Here is an 18,767-nt window from a genome sequence, read left to right on the forward strand (position 1 = left end):
CCTCCCCTATCCCATACCCTCTGATTGGTCACCTTAATTGCTTCACTATAGGGCCCTTTCTATACCTTGACCTCTTCCTGTTACCCCTTTCCTCCTAGTTATTGCTGATTAGGGGAAGCATCTGGTTTTTATTTTCTGCGATATTTCTCTCTGCATACTGTGTTGCAAGTACCGATCCCATGCTTGACGGCCCCAGTAGTGGCCTGGCTACCCAGTGGACTGATCCAGACCTTGCTGGCTCAGGCAGCAGCCTTGCCTCATGGGAGGCCCCGATTCTGGCCTCACTGGCCCCCACACTGGCCTAACCCCTCAGCTGGCTCCGATCCCAGCCTCGGTGGCCCCGGCACCTGCCTTGCCTCAAGGCAGGTTCTGTCCCAGCCTCGCTGACTCTGGCACTGGCCTAATCCCTCGGCAGACTCTGATCCCAGCCTTGGAGGCCCCAGTAGTGGCCTTACCTCAAGGCAGGCTCCGATGCTGGCCGCTGACCCCATCACCAGCCTATCCCTCGGCAGGCTCTGATCCCAACCTCGGAGGCCCCAGCACCAGCCTTGCCTCTAGGCAGGCTCCAGTGCCAGCCGCTGGCCCCGGCACCAGCCTACCCCTTGGCAGGCTCCGATCCCGGCCTCGGAGGCCCCAGCACCAGCCTACCCTCAGCAGGCTCCGATCTCGGCCTCGGAGGCCTTAGTAGTGGTTGTGCCTCATGGTAGGCTCCAATCCCGGCCTCACTGGCCCCAGCACCACCCTTACCCCTCGGAAGGCTCCAATCCAGGCCTCGAGGGCCCCAGCACCAGCCTTGCCTCATGAAAGACTCTGATCCCAGCCTCGCTGGCCCCGGCACTGGCCTAACCCCCTGGCAGGCTCTGATCCCAGCCTCAGAGGCCTCAGTGACAGCCTTGCCTCAAGACAGGCTCCTATGCCAACTGCTGGCCCCAGCACCGGCCTACCCCTCAGCAGGCTCTGATCCTGGCCTCGGAGGCCCCAGCACCGGCCTTGCCTCATGGCAGGCTCTGATCCCGGCCTCGCTGGCCCCAGCACCGGCCTACCCTCTCGGCAGTCTTCGATCCCGGCCTCAGAGGCTTTAGTAGCAGCCGTGCCTCACAGTAGGCTTCGATCCCGACCTCACTGGCCCTGGCACTGGCCTAACCCCTTGGCAGGCTCTGATCCTGGCCTCAGAGGCCTCAGTAGTGGCTTTGCCTCACGGCAGGCTCTGATGCCGGCCGCTGACCCTGGTACCAGCCTAACCCCTTGGCAGGCTCCAATCCAGGCCTCAGAGGCCCCAGCACTGGCCTTGCCTCACGGCAGGCTCCAATCCCAGCTTCGCTGGCTAGGCTTTTCTTTGATGGTAGGCTACTTATTGCTTCTTCAATATCTTTCATTATGTTTAGTTGGTTTAAATTTTCTGTATCTTCTTGACTCAGTTTAAGAAGGCTATATTTATCTAGAAAGTTGTCAATTTCTTTCAGATTTTCCATTTTATTGGAGTATAGTTTTTCAAAGTAGTTTCTGATAATCCTCTGGAAATATGTTCTCTTTCATCTCTTATATTCATAATTTACTTTGATTCTCTCTTTTTTGGTTAAGTTGGCTAGTGGTTAATTTTTTTTGAGAAACTACCTTTTGGTTTTGCTGATTTTCTACATTATTTAATTCTGTATTTCATTTATTTCTGCTCTAATTTTAATAATTTCCTGTCTTCTACTGGCTTTGGGGTCAGACTGTTTTCATTTTCAAGGGATTTGAGGTGTTTCATTAGGTAAATTATTTGGTGATTTTTCTGTTCATCATATGTGGGCACTCAGTGCTATAAATTTTACTTTTAATACCACTTTCAAAGTGTCCCAGAGGTTTTGATATGTTATATCTCTATTTTAATTTGTTTCTAGAAATTTTTGGATCTCACAACTTACTTCTTCTATGACCCATTCTTCATTCAGCAATGTGATGTTCAGTTTAGACATGTATATGTGGTTTCTCTGGGTCTTGTTAGAGTTGATTTCTAGTTTCATTTAATTATGTTCTGAAAAAACACAGGGAAGTATGTCACATTTTTGAATTTGCTAGTGCTCACTTTGTGGCCCAGGATGTATTCTATTTTGGAGAAGGTTCCATGAGCAGCTGAGAAAAATGTAAACCCTGCTGTAGTTGGGTGGAATATTCTATGTGTCTAATAGGTCCATTTGGTTGATGGTATTCTTTAGGTCTGAGGCATCTCTACTGAACTTTTGTCTAGAATATCAGTCTATCATTGTGAGAAGGATGTGGTAGTCTCCTAGTATTATTTTATTGGGACTTATGTTTAACATAATGCCACACTTTGTTTTATGAAAGTAGCTGTACCTATGTTTAGGGCATAAATGTTGACTATCATTATTTCCTCTTGCTGTGTTGTTCCTTTTACCAGTAAAAAAAAAATGATTTGCTTTGTCTCTTCTAATAAGCTTGGGCTTGAAGTCTAACTTGTCTATTATCATAGTTGCTACTTCTCTAGTGCTGGTTTGGAAGATATAAATTCTTTAAGCTTCTGTTTGTCACGGAAGATTTTTATTTCCCCATCTAATTTGAGAGACGGTTTTGATGGGTAGGAAATTTTTGGCTGCAAGCTGTTTTCTTTCAGATTTTGGGATATGTTACTCTGGGCCCTTTCTGGCTTTCATGACTTGGTTTGGGATGTTAAAAGTGATCCTAATTGGTTTGCCTCTATATGTCACCTGGCCTTTTGTTTTTGTTGCCTTTAAGATTCTCTCTTTGGCTTCTATGTTGGTCAGTTTGACTATTATGTGGCATGATGAACCCTTTCTATGATCTTGTCTAAAGGGGGTTCTATAAGTTTCCTGTACCTGTGTATCAACCTCTTGTTCCATATTACTTCTTTGAAAAAATTGTTGATCCTTTAGTTTCACCTTCTATTCCCTCTTCTGTACCTACTGTTGTTAAGTTAACTCTTTTAAGATGGACATCTCTTCAATGTCCAATTTATATTGTCAAATTGTTTTTTCTAATAATATATATATATATATATATATATATATATATATATATATATATTGTAGACCCCTTGGGACTTCTTTAAATATTTTGTAAAATTTATCAGTGAAGTCATTTGATTCTGATATTTATTTTTTAAATGTAGTTTTATATTATTTTTCAAACTCTTTGCTTGTTATAAGTCATCCAACTTGTCTATTTTTCTTAAGTTCATTTTCATAACTTGTGGCTAATTTACACATTTCATTTAAGTTATCTAAACTTTTAGAATAAATTATTCAAAATATTTGTTTAGTATTTTGTGTGTGTGTGTGTGTGTGTGTGTGTGTGTGTGTGTGTGTGTGAAAGAGAGTAAGAGAGAGGTATTGGTTGATTGACTGATTGATTAATTACAGGGGCATTTTTACCTCTGAGCTACATACTCAAACATTTTTAAAGATTTTGGAGCAGAGTCTCTTTAGGTTGCCTTGATAAATTGCTGAGTCTGACTCCCAGTGTGCAGTCTTCCTATCTCAGCCTCTTAAGTATTGGGATTACAGGCATGCACCACACACCTGACTAGAATCTTTCTATTTCAGCTGGATAGTGAAAATGTCACCGCTTTCATATTTTATTCTACTATTTGAGTCTTTCCTCCTTCATTAATCTAGCTGAAGTCTCATCAATTTGGATGATATTACAAAGAAGAAGCTTTTGGGTTCACTGGCTTATTGTCTGTTTATTCTCCATTATATTAATTTTTACTCTACTATAAGTTTTATTCTCAGTACTGACAAACTGGAAACATTCTAGATTTGCATTACTAAAAGAACAGTTAGCCAAACTGGCATATTCACAGAGGAATACTGTTATTCAATAAAGAAACGTAAACCACTGACACACCCAAAAGATCAATATATTTCAAAAACACTGTGCTGATTAAAATAAATCTTACCAGAAAAGAATACATACTATAGGACTCCATGTGTATGAAATTTTAAAACCTACACAATTTTAAAAAATGCTGAAGAATAATGAAAACAATGAGTGCTTTTATGTGATGTGAACCAGGACTGACTGGGAGGAGTAGGGGACAATTTCATGGGTTGATGTTAATGTTTTGTGTGATAGGAGGTGCTTGAGTAACATACTGAAGTATGCACATTTTTTAATATATTTTTATTGGTGCATTGTAGTCAAATATCACAATGGAACACAAGACTTGTGAGGATATCCAAGTATACATCATCCAATTAGCCTTTATCCCATCCCCATTCCACTCCCTCCCCTCCCTCAATCCCATGCTTGATTTAGTGATTAACCTTGATACATTTGTTTATGTACATCATGTGTTTTAAAGATATTCCATCTTCCCCCATCCCATCCCCTCTGATTGGTCACCTTAATTGCTCCTTCATAGAGCCCTTTCTTCCACTAGATTTCCTCCTCTTACCCATTTCTTCCTGATTTTTGCATATTAGGGAAAGCATCTGATTTTTTATTTTCTGTGATATTTCTCTGTGTATGACACATTGCATGTTCCGATCCCACTCTCAGAGGCCCCAGCACCAGCCTTGCCTCATGGCAGGCTCCGATCCTGGCCTTGCTGGCCCTGGCACCAGTCTAGCCGCCTGGCAGGCTCCTATCCTGGCCTCAGAGGCCCCGGCACCGACCTCGCTGTCTTGCTGTGCATCAGGCTCTGGTCTCTGTCACTATGAGCAGGTTGTCTACAGATGTTCCCTTCTTTCTTCCTTTGTTTTTTCTTTCTTTCTTTTTTTTTTTTTTTTGGTGATACTGGGGTTCCTGGAAACCCTTCTACCTCCAGGCTCTACTCCCGAAGACCTATTTTTTATTTATATTTTTATTTGGAAACAGGGTCTCTTAAGCCAGTGAGGCTGACCTTGAACCTGCACAATCCTTCTGTCTGTGCCTCCCAAGCATGGGGATTACAAGCGTGCACCACCATGCCCGGCATTCTTCAATTTTTTTTTTTTTTAATATGAGAAAGCAATACATGTCTTTTGCGAAAGCTGGCAATGAATTTTGTCTTCCCTCCAAAGGCAGAGTCCACAGCTTCACTTCAGAGAGCAGGCTCTGCTGCTTCATGTGCACCCTGGCTTCCCACTCTGTGCAGAGGAGCGCAGTGGCCATGAGGGCTGATGATTCCCAGAACAGGCAGCATGGTGGCCCATCCTGGCTATGCGGGGCTCCCTCTGGAACCCCCCCAAACCTTTTTACCACTTAGCATGTTGTCTAGAATTCCTGAGCATGTGTGGCAAGAGCAGTCTACTTTTGGGGAGCTTTCCTCAAAAGTTCAAGGTGGACTGGACTGGATCTGTCTGCCCCTCCAAATTCTGGTCACCACCACCACCGCTGCTGCCACTGCCATCTCGGTTTTCTCCTGAACACCTTTCCCACACAGCTTGTTTTCCAGAATTCCCAAGCATGTGCAGCAGTAGTAGTATACCTTTAAGGATATATCTTTAAAATTATGAGGTGTATTGGGTTGAATCTCTGCCTCTATCAAACACTGACCACTGCTGCCACTGCCACAGCCATCTCTGTTCTCTTCCAAGCACCTTATTCACACAGCATGTTGTCCCAAATTCCCGAGCGTGCATGGTGGTAGCATTCTACCTCTGGGGAGATTTCTTCAAAAGATCAAGGTGAATTGACTCAGATCTCTGCCTCTCTTGAATACTGGCCTTTGCCATTGCCGCTGCCTCCACCATCTCAATTCTCTCCCAAACACTTTTCCCACACTGCATGTTGTCCAGAATTCCTGAGCATGCATGGCGGTAGCATTCTACCTTTGGGGCAATTTCTTCAGAAGATCAGGGTGGGTTGGATCAGATCTCTGCCTCTCCCAAATATTAGCTTCCACCACCACTGCCACTGCCGCCGCTGCCTCTGCCACTGCCTTCCTCCTGGTTCTCCGCTGAGCTCCTTCCTTACATGATATGATGTCTATAATTCTTAAGCATGAGCAGCAGGAGCAGTCCCCTTTTGTGGGTATTTTTTTCCAAATGTTCCAGGTGAATTGGATAGGATTTGTCTGCATCTCCTGAATCCTGGCTGCAGCCACCACCATCTTGGCCCCTCTCCAGTATTGTTTTTTTCAAGCCAGGTCTTCTATCTATGAACCCATGAGAAAGCAATCACAAGAATCTGGCTTATTTTCTGGGTATTCATTGCATATGATAGACCCATTTCTTAGTTCTGGAAATTGGGCATAAGACCTGTGGAATTGGCAAATTTTCAGAACTATAACATGAATGGTATTGAATAGGAAGTAAAATATATCTAGGAGAACCATTCACATTCCAAACATTATTGAACAAGATGAATCACAATTTTCAATTTGATTTAAGATAAATAAGAATGAACCATGCCAAAATGCTATGTCAGAATACATGCAGTGTTTTGTGAACATCACAAGTAATTCTAGGTCCACCGAGTATAATCCTCCTGGTGGAGAGGAAGAAGCTCCAAGTAATGTCAAGGGGTGATGGGGTGATGGTCTCAAGTGGCCATAAGTCTCACTGGGTGTGCATCAAACTCAGCTGTCTCCACAAGGAGTAGAAAAGACAGTGCCCTACTGTCATAAGAGAATTCATAACCACAGACAGAACAGAAACTCATCACAAAGGTGAAAAGGACACATAGCTTAGAAACATACCATTAAATGACATAAACATTGAACTGCAGGACATAGCATGAGCTGTGAATTCTTTGTGCAGCTTAACTTTTTCTTGTTTTAAAGGGATTGTAAGTAATTCCTCTTTGGCATAAGGTAGGTATTCATTTTCTATTTTTATTTCTCATAAACATTGTTCTGTAGCCACTAATAACCAACTACTTGTAGGTGTTCAGAATCTGTTAGAATGTACTAAAGATGCTGGAGTCACACTGGACCAGAGATATGGCTGTTGTGCTTTTCCTATTCCTACAATACTTGACACACAGCAAGAGGGACTTAGAAAACTGAAAATGGAGACTAGGACTGTAAACTCTATACTAAAGTGAAGTATGTCAGTAGGAATAAACTTGGGCAAACTAAGCAGAATCTGGGGCCATGTCACAGATATTTTTGTGAGTAGAAAAGCACCCATATAGGAAAGTTGTCTATAAATGATGTGATATGTTATCAAATGGGGTTGGACTGAGCACTTATTATGACAGACCTGTATTTGCAGCATTTGGTCTCAGAAAAAAGAGAACACTTAGAGGGATTAAAATAGTTACAAAAGATAATAAATTACTTTCTCCTTTGTATACACTGGAAGTAGAACTCAGATCTTAACTCTGCCCAATTCCAATAAAAAATGGACTACATTGTAATTCCAGATCTAATTTTAAGTCTAATTAGGTGATCTCATAGTCTCAAAAGAACTAAGCAGGAAAAAATAGCATATACATATATATGTATACACATATATATGAAATCATATGTACATATTTAAATATGTATAGTTACATATATAATGTTTGTATAATTTCTCCTATTTCACTCGTAATTTAGTTATTAATTTTATTGTAAACTATTGTCAATTAAGTATTTTGTGTTTTTCCTCCTGGATTTCCTTTGGCCACTCAATGTGACACTTTGGTTTCACAATTATGTGATTGTGACTTGTAAAATCAATAAGCATTATTTCATCAGAAAGAATTAAGGAAGCAAGTTTCACATATGTATAGGAGATCCAGAAAGCCATTTATAACCTGAAAAAAACATGAACCTCATGAATGTTTGACTTATAAAAATTTTGCTACACTTACTATTATTTATGTTTTAATAAGACATACTTACTTTGTTTTCTAGATAATTAAAAACATCAGCTAAAATACCAATAACTCTTTGAACACTGTAGAAATGCTGAATCAAAGCTGAATTTTATTCCAGTTGATTTGAAAATGTAGTTTTCCAAAGACTTGGCAAGAAGTAAGTACAATTTTTCTACCATTGAACTTTGCCTCATAAGCAGGGATTAAATGTAGCTGCCAGAAAAAATTGTCCGGTTCAGTCTAGCGCAGAAGGCAGTCCCAGTAAAGGCATGGTTTCCATTGGCCCCTAGGAGGTAGATTGGTTAAGTGTCCTGCCTGACTTTTCATAAAATAAGGGGACATGAAAATCTGTAAAGTGGCTTAAAACCAAGAAGCTCTCTTAAATTTCTATAGATCTTATTGGAATCTCAAAGAAATTTTTCAAATTAAGTTTAGTTTTAGATCTCTCTGCAAGGGTAGGCCTGGCAAAACTGGAAAGTAAGATTCTCAGGGAAATAAATCAGTTATGTCTCTGTCAGTCTATCAGGGTAAATATATAACATAATTCTAGGCCAAAAAAATCTCTGTCTCAAACTTCACTCTCAAGGTCTGTCTGGAAGTAATAGGAAGAATGTCATATTGATATATTCCTAGTCATTGGCTACATTGAGTATATGAGGATAATGGGGAAAAGATGTAACTGCATCATATTAAAAGTTTCAAAATCTAGACATGATACTTTATCAAGAATTTTGATTTTTTCCTCTCAGAGTAATATGCCAAAATCTGTGGTAGGTGTGATAAAGTATATGTAATTTTTTAGAATTTTCCTATGGTAATCCAGTTATGCTCCCTGCAGAGAACCAGCTATGTCAATGTGTGATATAAGGCTTCAGATAAAGAAATATTGTCTTGACCAGAAAACAATATTCTATTTTTCCTTGATCCAAGCAAACCACTTCTAGAACTTTACAGGGGTTTTCTTGTGGACTGTAGGAGGGGGATAACAAAAGAAATACAGTATCTTCAACAAACAGGTAATATTAACTGGTATATGTATAAATAAATAATATTGCACATGAATTGGGAGAGACAATGACCTTTAGTACATGTCCAGAGTTAAATAAATGCTAAATAGATGAGGCAATGTATTTTGAAAGAATTAGTTCATGCAACTAAGGAAAAAATCATGTTATCTTCCTGAGGAAATGAAGCCATATTGATTTATTGAGCTCTAACTCATTTAATTTACCAGGTTAAGTAAAAGGTAAGGAATGCAGAATGGTAATTAGCCCTCTGCCCTATTATAGGAATGTATTAGAATGTCATCATAGGACAAACAGATATCAACACAGATAAATTTGTTGGGTCATTCAGAGTGGTTGGAAGAAGCTTCCTGGTGGAAAAATTCTATCAAAAATACAGTCAATACTGTTTACCTGGCTTGTCTCACTATATATTCCTTTTCCAGAAACTCAACACATAGCACAGAAGCTATTCAATTAAAAGTATGTGTTCATTTTCATTCTTGAAGCTTTGTGAGTTTCAACAAAATATTTTCCAGTAGCTCTCTCTCTTTCTTTCTCAAGCCCCTAACACATGCCTATGTCTTCTGACTGCTTTTTTCCCTTCCCTGAAAGCAGCACCTGAAGTTAAATTCCACATTGTACAGAAATTACCTAAGTTGCTTTCATGCAGCTATCTTATGCAGAGTGGATATATTAAGAACTAACAGAAGTAGAAATACAACTATGTAAAATGATCTGAAGACTTGAGGTAATTCTTATCTGAGCTGTTCTTCAAAGCAGCCTTTTCACCAGGTCGGTCATTAGAAAATACCCTGGAAGATTTCCTGAAAACTGCAGAATTGGCCAGGATATCAAGACACAAATATGTCATCCAGATGAGACCAAATTTTTCCTTTATTGGTTCCCTTTCCTGTTGGTCCCAACAGGGGTGCAAAAATGATTCAAGATGTCTCCTTTTACTAGGTTCTTGTCCAATGAATTTTAATGAATAAAGTCCAAGGACTAGTGAAAGGTGTAGAAATATAAAAGTTTATTTTGAATCCAGGAAAAATAGATGACAAAAACAACTCTCCCGCACACATGGGGAAAGGAGTCCCTGAAAAGGAGTACCACTGAACTCCTTTTAAGGTAGACTTTTAAGCCTTATTGAAATTCCCCCATCTGCTCTTCTATGATTGGTCAGAATTGTGTCTTGGGGACCAATGTCTTTTGCCAAATTTCAGTCCTTAATTTGAATTTTTATCTTGTGGGCTGGCATGCTCTGGTTTTCTTGCACTCACTGGTCCACCACCTCCCCCAATCCTTGTTTACACAGGTTGTCCTCAGAATGTAGTCCACAGAAGGTGATAGAGTTGGCCTCTTTTAATTCTTTCTCTTCCCAGATTTTCAGACCTGCCTCACAGGGATAACCTCTCCATATAACCCTTCAGACTCTGAGCTACACCTGGATGGAAAACAGTTATTAAATAGGTTCCAGCCTTTGGGGGCTGTCACAAATTAGAGTTCAGTACAAATTTCAACATGGTAAATTCATTTGATGATTCTACTCACTCGTACAACTGTTAGCCAATGGTTACTGAATTCTGGGAAGCACATAGAAGACAGGATGACTTTAAAAGAATGTTTGGAAACAAGGTAGAAATTTTTCCTTTTGTCTTCTTCCATTGCTATTTGATTGTCAACATTGTAAGATCCTTCTGTGTGCAGGAAAAACATCCACAAACATTTTACAGATGACATTGCTCATAAAGTGAAAACATAAGCACTTTTAAAACCTATTATCCTCACTCATGCAGACTTTCACTATAGCAGAAAGAAAGGGGCATCAAATGAGGGGGTTTATAAAAGCTATTTGTACTTATATATTTCATTTATATATTTGCATATTAGAAGCCTTAGCCTCATCTCGTCTACTTCTGACATCAAGGTCAGAGGATGCATTTAGCTCACTTTCTTTCACATCCTCTACCAAGAGTTGTCTGGCACTGGCCCAGGGCCCATTAAGTAAGAGCCAGCTGGTGTCAGTGTTCTTTTCAGTTATCTCAGAGCCTTGACATACACACCTGTGGGTAAAACTGCTGCGGCCAGAAAGATGGGTAATCACACTGCAGTGAGCACATTCCTTTTGTGGGGATTTTCCAGTTTTCCAGAACTGCAGCATCTCCTCTTTGTGGCGATTTTCTGCTCCCACATAACCATCATACTTGCAAATGTGTGTATCATGGTGGCCATCAAACTCAGTCACAACCTCCACACCCCCATGTACTTTTTCCTCTTTGGCCTGTCCTTGTCAGAAACTTGTATTACTATGGTAATCATCCCTCGCATGTTAGCAGACTTGATTTCTGAAAGAAAGACCATTTCTCTCCCTGAGTGTGCCACGCAGATGTTTTTCTTCTTTGGTCTGGCGGCCAACAACTGTTTCATCATGGCCGCCATGTCCTATGACCGCTACACGGCCATCCACAACCCACTGCATTACCACGCACTTATGACAAGGAAGGTCTGCTTTCAGCTCATGATGGCCTCCTGGGTGGTTGGATTCCTGGTTTCTCTGTGCATCACCATCATGATATTCAACTTGTCTTTTTGTGACTCCAACAATATCCAGCACTTTTTCTGTGACATTGCACCTGTGGTTCACCTTGCTTGTGACTACAGTCTCCAGGATGCCGTGGCTATTTTTGTGCTCTCTGCCTTTGTGCTGGTGGGCAGCTTTATCTTAATTATGATTTCCTATGCATTCATTGTGTCCCTAGTTGTGAGGATGCCCTCTGCAAAGGGGAGGCATAAGGCCTTCTCGACCTGCTCCTCCCACCTCACAGTCGTGTCCATACACTATGGCTTTGCTTGCTTTGTCTATCTGAGACCCAAGAACAGTGACTCCTTCCGTGAAGACATGCTGATGGCTGTGATCTACACTGTGCTGACACCTCTGCTTAACCCCATTGTTTACAGTCTAAGAAACAAGGAAATGCAGATAGCCCTAAGGAAAGTACTAGGCAGTGTAATGAAATCTTTTCCTCAGTGGACAAACAAAAAAGTCCTAAACATTTAAAACACAAAAAGTTAATAAGCATTGATACATAAAAGTGAAAAAGTGGAATATTTTCAACTAAATTATTATTTTGTGTAAAAAGCAATTTTTGAATTTCCTGTTATGTCCTAGTTTCACCATTTTCCTAATACAAATAGAAGGCAGTTTTAAAATACTTTTATTATTTTTTTTATATCAGGCATGGAGCCCAGGGGCATTCTACCTCAGAGCTATAACTCAGCCCTATTTTATTTTTTTTGTATTAAAATAGGATCTTGCTAAATTGCTGAGTTTCACTAAGTTGTCTGTAATCACCTTGTCGTCCTCCTGTTTCAGCCTTCCAAGCACTAGTATTACAGGCCAGCAACACGAAGCCTGGGTTAAAATATTTTTTAATATTAAAATATCTATGCATGTGTGTGTACATGCACATGTAGTAAACATATTAAAATACCTTGGAATACTGAAATTATTTGCAATTGTAATTGCTTTGGGGAAAAGAGAAAAGTCATACTACACATAGATTTAAGAAAGAAATGAGAGAAAGAAAGAAAGAAAGAGAAAAGGAAGGAAGGAAGAGAAGGCAAGACAAGAGGAGGGAAAAAAAGAGGAATGAGGGAGTGAAGGGGAGAGAGGGAAGGAAAAAAGAAAAAGGGAGAATAGAGAAAAGTAAATGACCATTTTAATTAATTTTAAATGAAATAGAAAGTACAAGCACACCAAATTAGAACTGAGAATGAGAATATGATAATAATATGATAATACAGAGAACATTAAAATCATATCAAGGAAGTACTTGTTTGAACTCTACTTAAGCATAATTTAAAATTAGAATGGAATGGGGTAAATATCTGGAAAAATAAACTGACAAAATAATAGACTTTTTAACATATCGATTTCTTTTTCTTTCCTTTTTTTTTTTTTTTTTTTTTTTTTGTACGGGTCTGGGGATGGAACCCAGGGGCATTCGACCTCCAAGCTACACCCCCTGCCCTATTTTTTATTCTTTTTATTTTGAAACAGAGTCTCACTAAGTTGTAAAGGGCCTCATTAAGTAGCCGAGGCTGTCGATGAACCTTGATCGGCAGGTCTCAGCCTCCTGAATGCTGGGATTACAATCATGTGCCACCATGCCAGCTTAACATATCAATTTCTATGAAAAAAAGTTGAGAGCGCCATTAAGGATATATTCCTTCTATTTCCCTCTCCCAAAACATTAGACCAGATGGTTTAATAATTTTTTAAATTCTCAAGGAATAAGTAATTTTATTTAATTTTATATTATATTTATATTTTATTTTATATTTATATTATTTATTTATTATATTTATGTTATATTTATATTTTAATTTAATATTATTTTAAATGACTTAAATCACAGAGATAAATAGCTTCTAATCCATGGCCCTCACGTGGTGGAAAGCGTTGTGTTTTACTGTGGTCTGATATGGCCATGATAGTGAGGTTCTAAAATGAGTTGCGGTGGTCAGATGATGAAGGGTGGTCAGGAAATACTGAGGTTCCATTTTCCACATGGTCACAGTAGGTGTGAAGTAGTACATTACTGCAGGTTTGAATTGTACTAATGGGGTACATCATATCTGTATTAATCTTTTGATCATTTGCCTATCTAATTTGAAGTAATACACTTTAAGTCCTCTTCTTATTTTTATCTAGGCTAGTTATTTGAATTCTAAGTTTTTTAATATTTATGTATATGCCTTTCTAATCAGACACATGATGTGCTAGAATATCCTCCAACCCTGCAAACTGTTTTTCTCCTTTATTGTTTTCTTTGAGATGCAAAACATTTTCATTTTAGTGAGGCCCAATTCATATATTTTTATATTTTTTTGCTCATACTTTTATTGTCATAACTGGGGATCAACTGCGTAATATAATATCCTGAAGACTTCTCCCTGTGCTCTTTTCTAAGAGTTTTTGTTTTAGATCTTATATTTTGGTCTTAGATTCATTTGAACTTGTTTTTGTATATTGTATGAAGTAAGAGTTTGAATTTTGGAGGGGGAGTAGTGGGGCTTGAAGCTAGGGGCATTTTACTCTGAGGTATACTCTCAGTACTTTAAAAACATTGGAACAGGGTCTTGCTAAGTTGCTGAGGCTGTCCTCAAACCTCAGATCCTCCTCCTATCTCAGCCTCCAAAATACACACAGATACCTGTATGTATCCTGTAGATATATTTTTCAAGCCAAGAAATTCTTCTTTTTACTAATAAGTCGTTGAGTGTTTCTATAATGATTGTGTGTTACATTTTGTCAAATGATTTTTCTGCCTTTATTGAGATGATCGTGTGCTTTTGTTGTATTACATGGTATATAACATCAACTAGTTTTCAAATGTTAAATGGAACTTGTTTTTCTTGGCTAAATCCCATTTAGTCATGTATATAATCACTTTTGAAGATTGCTGCATTAAATTTTCTGGTATTTTGTGGATGACTCTTACACCTATTTTCATATGTTATACTGACCTGTAGTTTCTTTTGTAATTTTTTGTGAGGCTTTTATATTGGAGTAAGAGTGGCCTCATAAGAAGAATTGGCAGTGTCATTTCTTATTTCTTGAACGATTTTGTGAAGAATTTGTACTGAATCTTCAATAAATGTTTTGTAAAATTTAGCAATGAAGTCATTTGAGCCTTATCTTTTTATGGATATTTTTATATTACTAATCTAGACTCATTGCTTGTTGTAAGTCACTGAACTTGTCTATTTCTTCTTGAGTTAATTTTGGTAAATTGTGGCTTTCTAAGAATTTACACATTTTTTTTACGTTACCTAACCTTTTGGCTTACAGTTTTTCATAGTATTCGTTTTTACTCTTTTATTTCAGTTGGATGGTAGAAATGGTCTTCTTTCTCTTTTCTTAATCTTGCTTAAACCTTATCAATTTGGATCATCTTTTCAAAGGACCAGCTTTTGGTTTCATTGACTTTCTCTATTGTCTTTCTATTTTCTAATATATTCTAATATATATTTCCACTGCACTAATAATTTCTATTTTACAAACTAGAAACATTGCAGGTTTTAGTCAGTAAAGGAATAAAAACCACTGATACAACCAACAAGATGAATACATTTCAAAAAATACATATTGATTAAAAGAAACCTTTCAGCCGGGCATGGTGGCTCACGCTTGTAATCCCAGCATTCGGGAGGCTGAGACCAGAGGATCGTGGTTCGCAGACAGCCTCAGCTACTTAGTGAGGCCCTCTGCAACTCAGTGAGATCCTATTTCAAAATAAAGAATAAAAAATAGGGCAGGGGATATAGCTTGGAGGTCAAATGCCCCTGGGTTCCATCCCCGACCCACACACACACAAAAAAAAACTTCCAAAAATAGTGCATACTATCGGGAGGCTGAGACAGTAGGATCAAGGTTTGCAGCCAGCCTCAGCTACTTAGTGAGGCCCTGTTTCAAAATAAAGAATAAAAATAAGGCAGGAGGTGTAGCTCAAAGGTTAAATGCTGCTGGGTTCCATCCCCAGACCAACAACAACAACAACAACAACAACAACAACAACAACAAAATAGTGCATGGAGTATATGACTGAATGAAATTTGAGAACCTAAACTATTAAACAATATTAAAAATAAGAGGAACAAGAAATCTCTCTGCTGGAACTTATTGGGCAGGGGGTATGGCAAGTTTCTGGGCTGATATTAATGTGCTATATTAACATCAGAGTTCATTAAGAGATGATTAAGCAACACACTGAAGACCTGCACATTCTGCTTCATGCAACTTTGCATTAAATTGCATACAATAAAGTATGTAAAGATAATAAACTCATCTGGGCATGGTGACACACGCTTGTAATATCAGCATTTGGGAGGCTGGGACCGGAGGATCGTGGTTCTCAGACAGCCTCAGAGGCTGTCTAAGTGAGGCCCTCTGCAACTCAGTGAGACCCTGTGTCAAAATAAAGAATAGAAAACTGGGCAGGGGGTATAGCTCAGAGGTCGAATGCCTCTGGGTTCCATTCCCAGACTGGAAAAAAAAAAAGATAATAAACTCTACTCACTGCTATGTGCACAGAAGTATTTATGGAGAAGAGTACTGATGTCTGAAATATTTTGACACAAACATAAGACAGTTTAATGGATGGATATGTGTACAAAGACATGTGATAAAGCAAGAATTGTAAAAGCTGAATAGATCACATATGAATTTTCCAAAAATGATGACAGAAGTGAATTCAATTTCACACAGTTCTTCCCAAGAACTGTGTCACTCCCATCAAGAACTGAAAATATATTTTCTTCTTTAAGAGTCTGGGCAGAACTTTAGAGCTGCTTGAATAAAAAATAAAATAATACAGTACAAATAATGTAGGACATAAAAGGGATACAGCATCCACTGGACTCTCAAGGGAAGCCCACCATGGAGTCCAGTCCCATGTTTTACATAGAGAGGCTGGACCTCCATTTCAGATCTCAGCAACAGCCAGCATCAGCATCCAGACATGAGAGTTACAGGACATTCACTGTATCTACCATCCCTGCTCAGATTCCTTTTTATGAATACATTATAGTTGATTAAAGATTCTCTGTTATGGACACATTCATTATAAAATTGTAGATACTCAGAATAATCTAGGAAGTGGATATATAAATGCAAAATATAATTGTTGCAGCATGTCTTTGTTTTATTCATAAAATATTGGAAAAAAAATTCTTAGTGGTCATGCAACTTAGAGCTTCTGTTTACAGTGGGTTTGCTGTTTCAGCAAGGTCTTCTACCTAAGAATGGCCTCATGAAAAGCAATCACAAACTTTGTGTGTGTGGCTTAGTTTTCTGTTTAATTTCTGGGCATCCACTTCATATGATAGACCCTTTTTCCCAGTTATGGAGATAGGGCATAAGACCTGTGGGAAATGGCAAATTTTCAGAACTCTAACATGAATGGCATTGAGTAGGAAGTAAAATATTCCCAAGAAAATCATTAACATTTCAAGCATTATTGAACAAGTTGAATTACAATTATTCAATTTGTTTTTAAGATAAATAATGAATCATGTCACAATGCTATGTCAGAATAAATGAAGTGTTTTGTAGGCATCACAAATAATTCTAGGTCCAGAGAGTATAATCCTCCTGGTGGAGAGTAAGAAGTTCCGAGTAATGTCAAGGGGTGATGGTCTCAAGTGGCCACAAGTCTCACCAGGTGAGCATCAAACTCAGCTGCAGCCGTAGAAGTAGAAAAGACAGTATCCTACTGTCATAAGAGAACTCACAAACTCAGACAGAATATAAAGTCATCACAGAGGTGCAGAGGACAAATAGCTTAGAAATGAATCATTAAGAATGACATTAAGAAAGAACCGTGAAAATACTGCATTATCTGTGAATTCTTGCAGCTTTTCTTTTTTTTTCTTTTCTTTTCTTTTTTTTTTTTTTTTTTTTTTTGGTGCTGGGGATGGAACCCAGGGGCAGGGGCATTCAACCTCCAAGCTACACCTCCTGCCCTATTTTTGTATTCTTTATTTTGAAACAGAGTCTCACTAAGTTGCGGAGGGCCTCACTAAGTAGCTGAGTCTGTCTGTGAACCGTGATCCTCCTGTCTCAGCCTCCCGAATGCTGGGATTACAAGGGTGCGCCACCACGCCCAGCTTCTTGCAGCTTTTTCTTGTTTTAAAGAGATTGTAAGTGATTCCTCTTTGGCATAAGGTGAATATTAGTTTTCTATTTCTATTTTCCATAGACACAGTTCTATATCCACTAATACCAAGTACTTGTGGATGTTCAGATTCTGTTAGAATGAACTGAGGATGCTAGGGCCACAACTAGACCAGAGATATGGCTGCTGTGCTTTTCCTCTTCCTGGAACAGCAGACACACAGACAGCAAAAGGGACTTAGAAAACTGTTAACCAAGAATAGGAATTCAAACTCCAGACTAAAGTGAAGCATGCTGATAGAAATGAACTTGGAAAGACTCAGCACAATCTGGTGTCTTGTTATAGATATTTCTGTGAGCAGACAAGTACTGACAAATGCCCATAGAGGAAAATTATACCATGTAATATATTCAAATGGGACTGGAAGTAGCAAGTATTGGGCACTTATTATGATAGATCTGTATTTGCAGCATTTCATCTCTGAAAAAAAAAAGAGATTTACTTACAGGGAGGGAAGGAAAGAGTTACAAAGAGAAACAAATTACTTTCTCCTCTGTATACAATGGAAGTAGAACTCAGATTTATTTTTTTTATTAATTAATTAATTATTTATTTTTACAGTATTGGGGATGGAACCCAGGGGCACTCTACCTCTGAGCTACACCTCAGCCCTATTTTTATTCTTTATTTTTTGAAACAGGGTCTCACTGAGTTGCAAAGGGCCTCACTAAGTAGCCGAGACTGTCCATGACCCATGATCCTCCCGTCTCAGCCTCACGAATGCTGGGATTACAAGCGAGTGGCTCTAGAACTCAGGCCTGGCTCTAGAACTCAGATTTAAATGCAGGCCTCTCTAACTCTCTCTGTTCAACTCTCTATCCAATCAGAAATAAACTAAAATATAATTCCAGATCTAATTTCAAGTCTAGTTAGGTGATTTCATTGTCTTAAAAGAATCAAGTAGGATGCCTATATTTACAAATTTATCAGAGTCAATCACTATGCTGAACAGGAGAAGAAGGGAAGGGGAAGAGAATGAGGTGGCCATTGGGGAAGGGCTACATGAGTGATGTGTGTGTGTGCTTCTGCCATCCTGTACCTCACCTCATCGAGATGTGATTACAATGCATCAATAAATTAATAACAATTAAATTTCACAGGAGAAAGAGTAAGCAGGTAAGAATAAATTTAAAAAGAATTAAGCAGAAAAATATATGAAATGTGGTATATATCATATAATGAATATATTAATTTGTGAATATGTATGTTTATATGATATATACCACATTATTGGTGAATAGATAAATATATATGAATATATGTTGGTTGTACC

General features: G+C 38.8%; 2 protein-coding genes across 2 annotated transcripts in view; both read left to right on the forward strand.

Moving 5' to 3' along the window:
• The window catches only part of LOC308261983 (olfactory receptor 5P4), a gene marked incomplete at both ends in the record, with an annotated part of 97,639 nt that overhangs the window by 46,952 nt on the left and 31,920 nt on the right, over positions 1 to 18,767 (forward strand). The gene's annotated exons all lie outside the window — the stretch shown is intronic.
• Positions 10,849 to 11,814, forward strand: LOC308272403 (olfactory receptor 10T2-like; the record flags this gene model as incomplete). The annotated part of the gene is made up of 1 exon (XM_080709196.1): positions 10,849 to 11,814. One exon carries the CDS (start codon positions 10,849 to 10,851, stop codon positions 11,812 to 11,814), a length of 966 nt encoding a protein of 321 aa, XP_080565322.1.

Source organism: Muscardinus avellanarius (assembly GCF_963383645.1).
Source record: "Muscardinus avellanarius genome assembly, chromosome: 1".
Classification (NCBI taxonomy): domain Eukaryota; kingdom Metazoa; phylum Chordata; class Mammalia; order Rodentia; family Gliridae; genus Muscardinus; species Muscardinus avellanarius.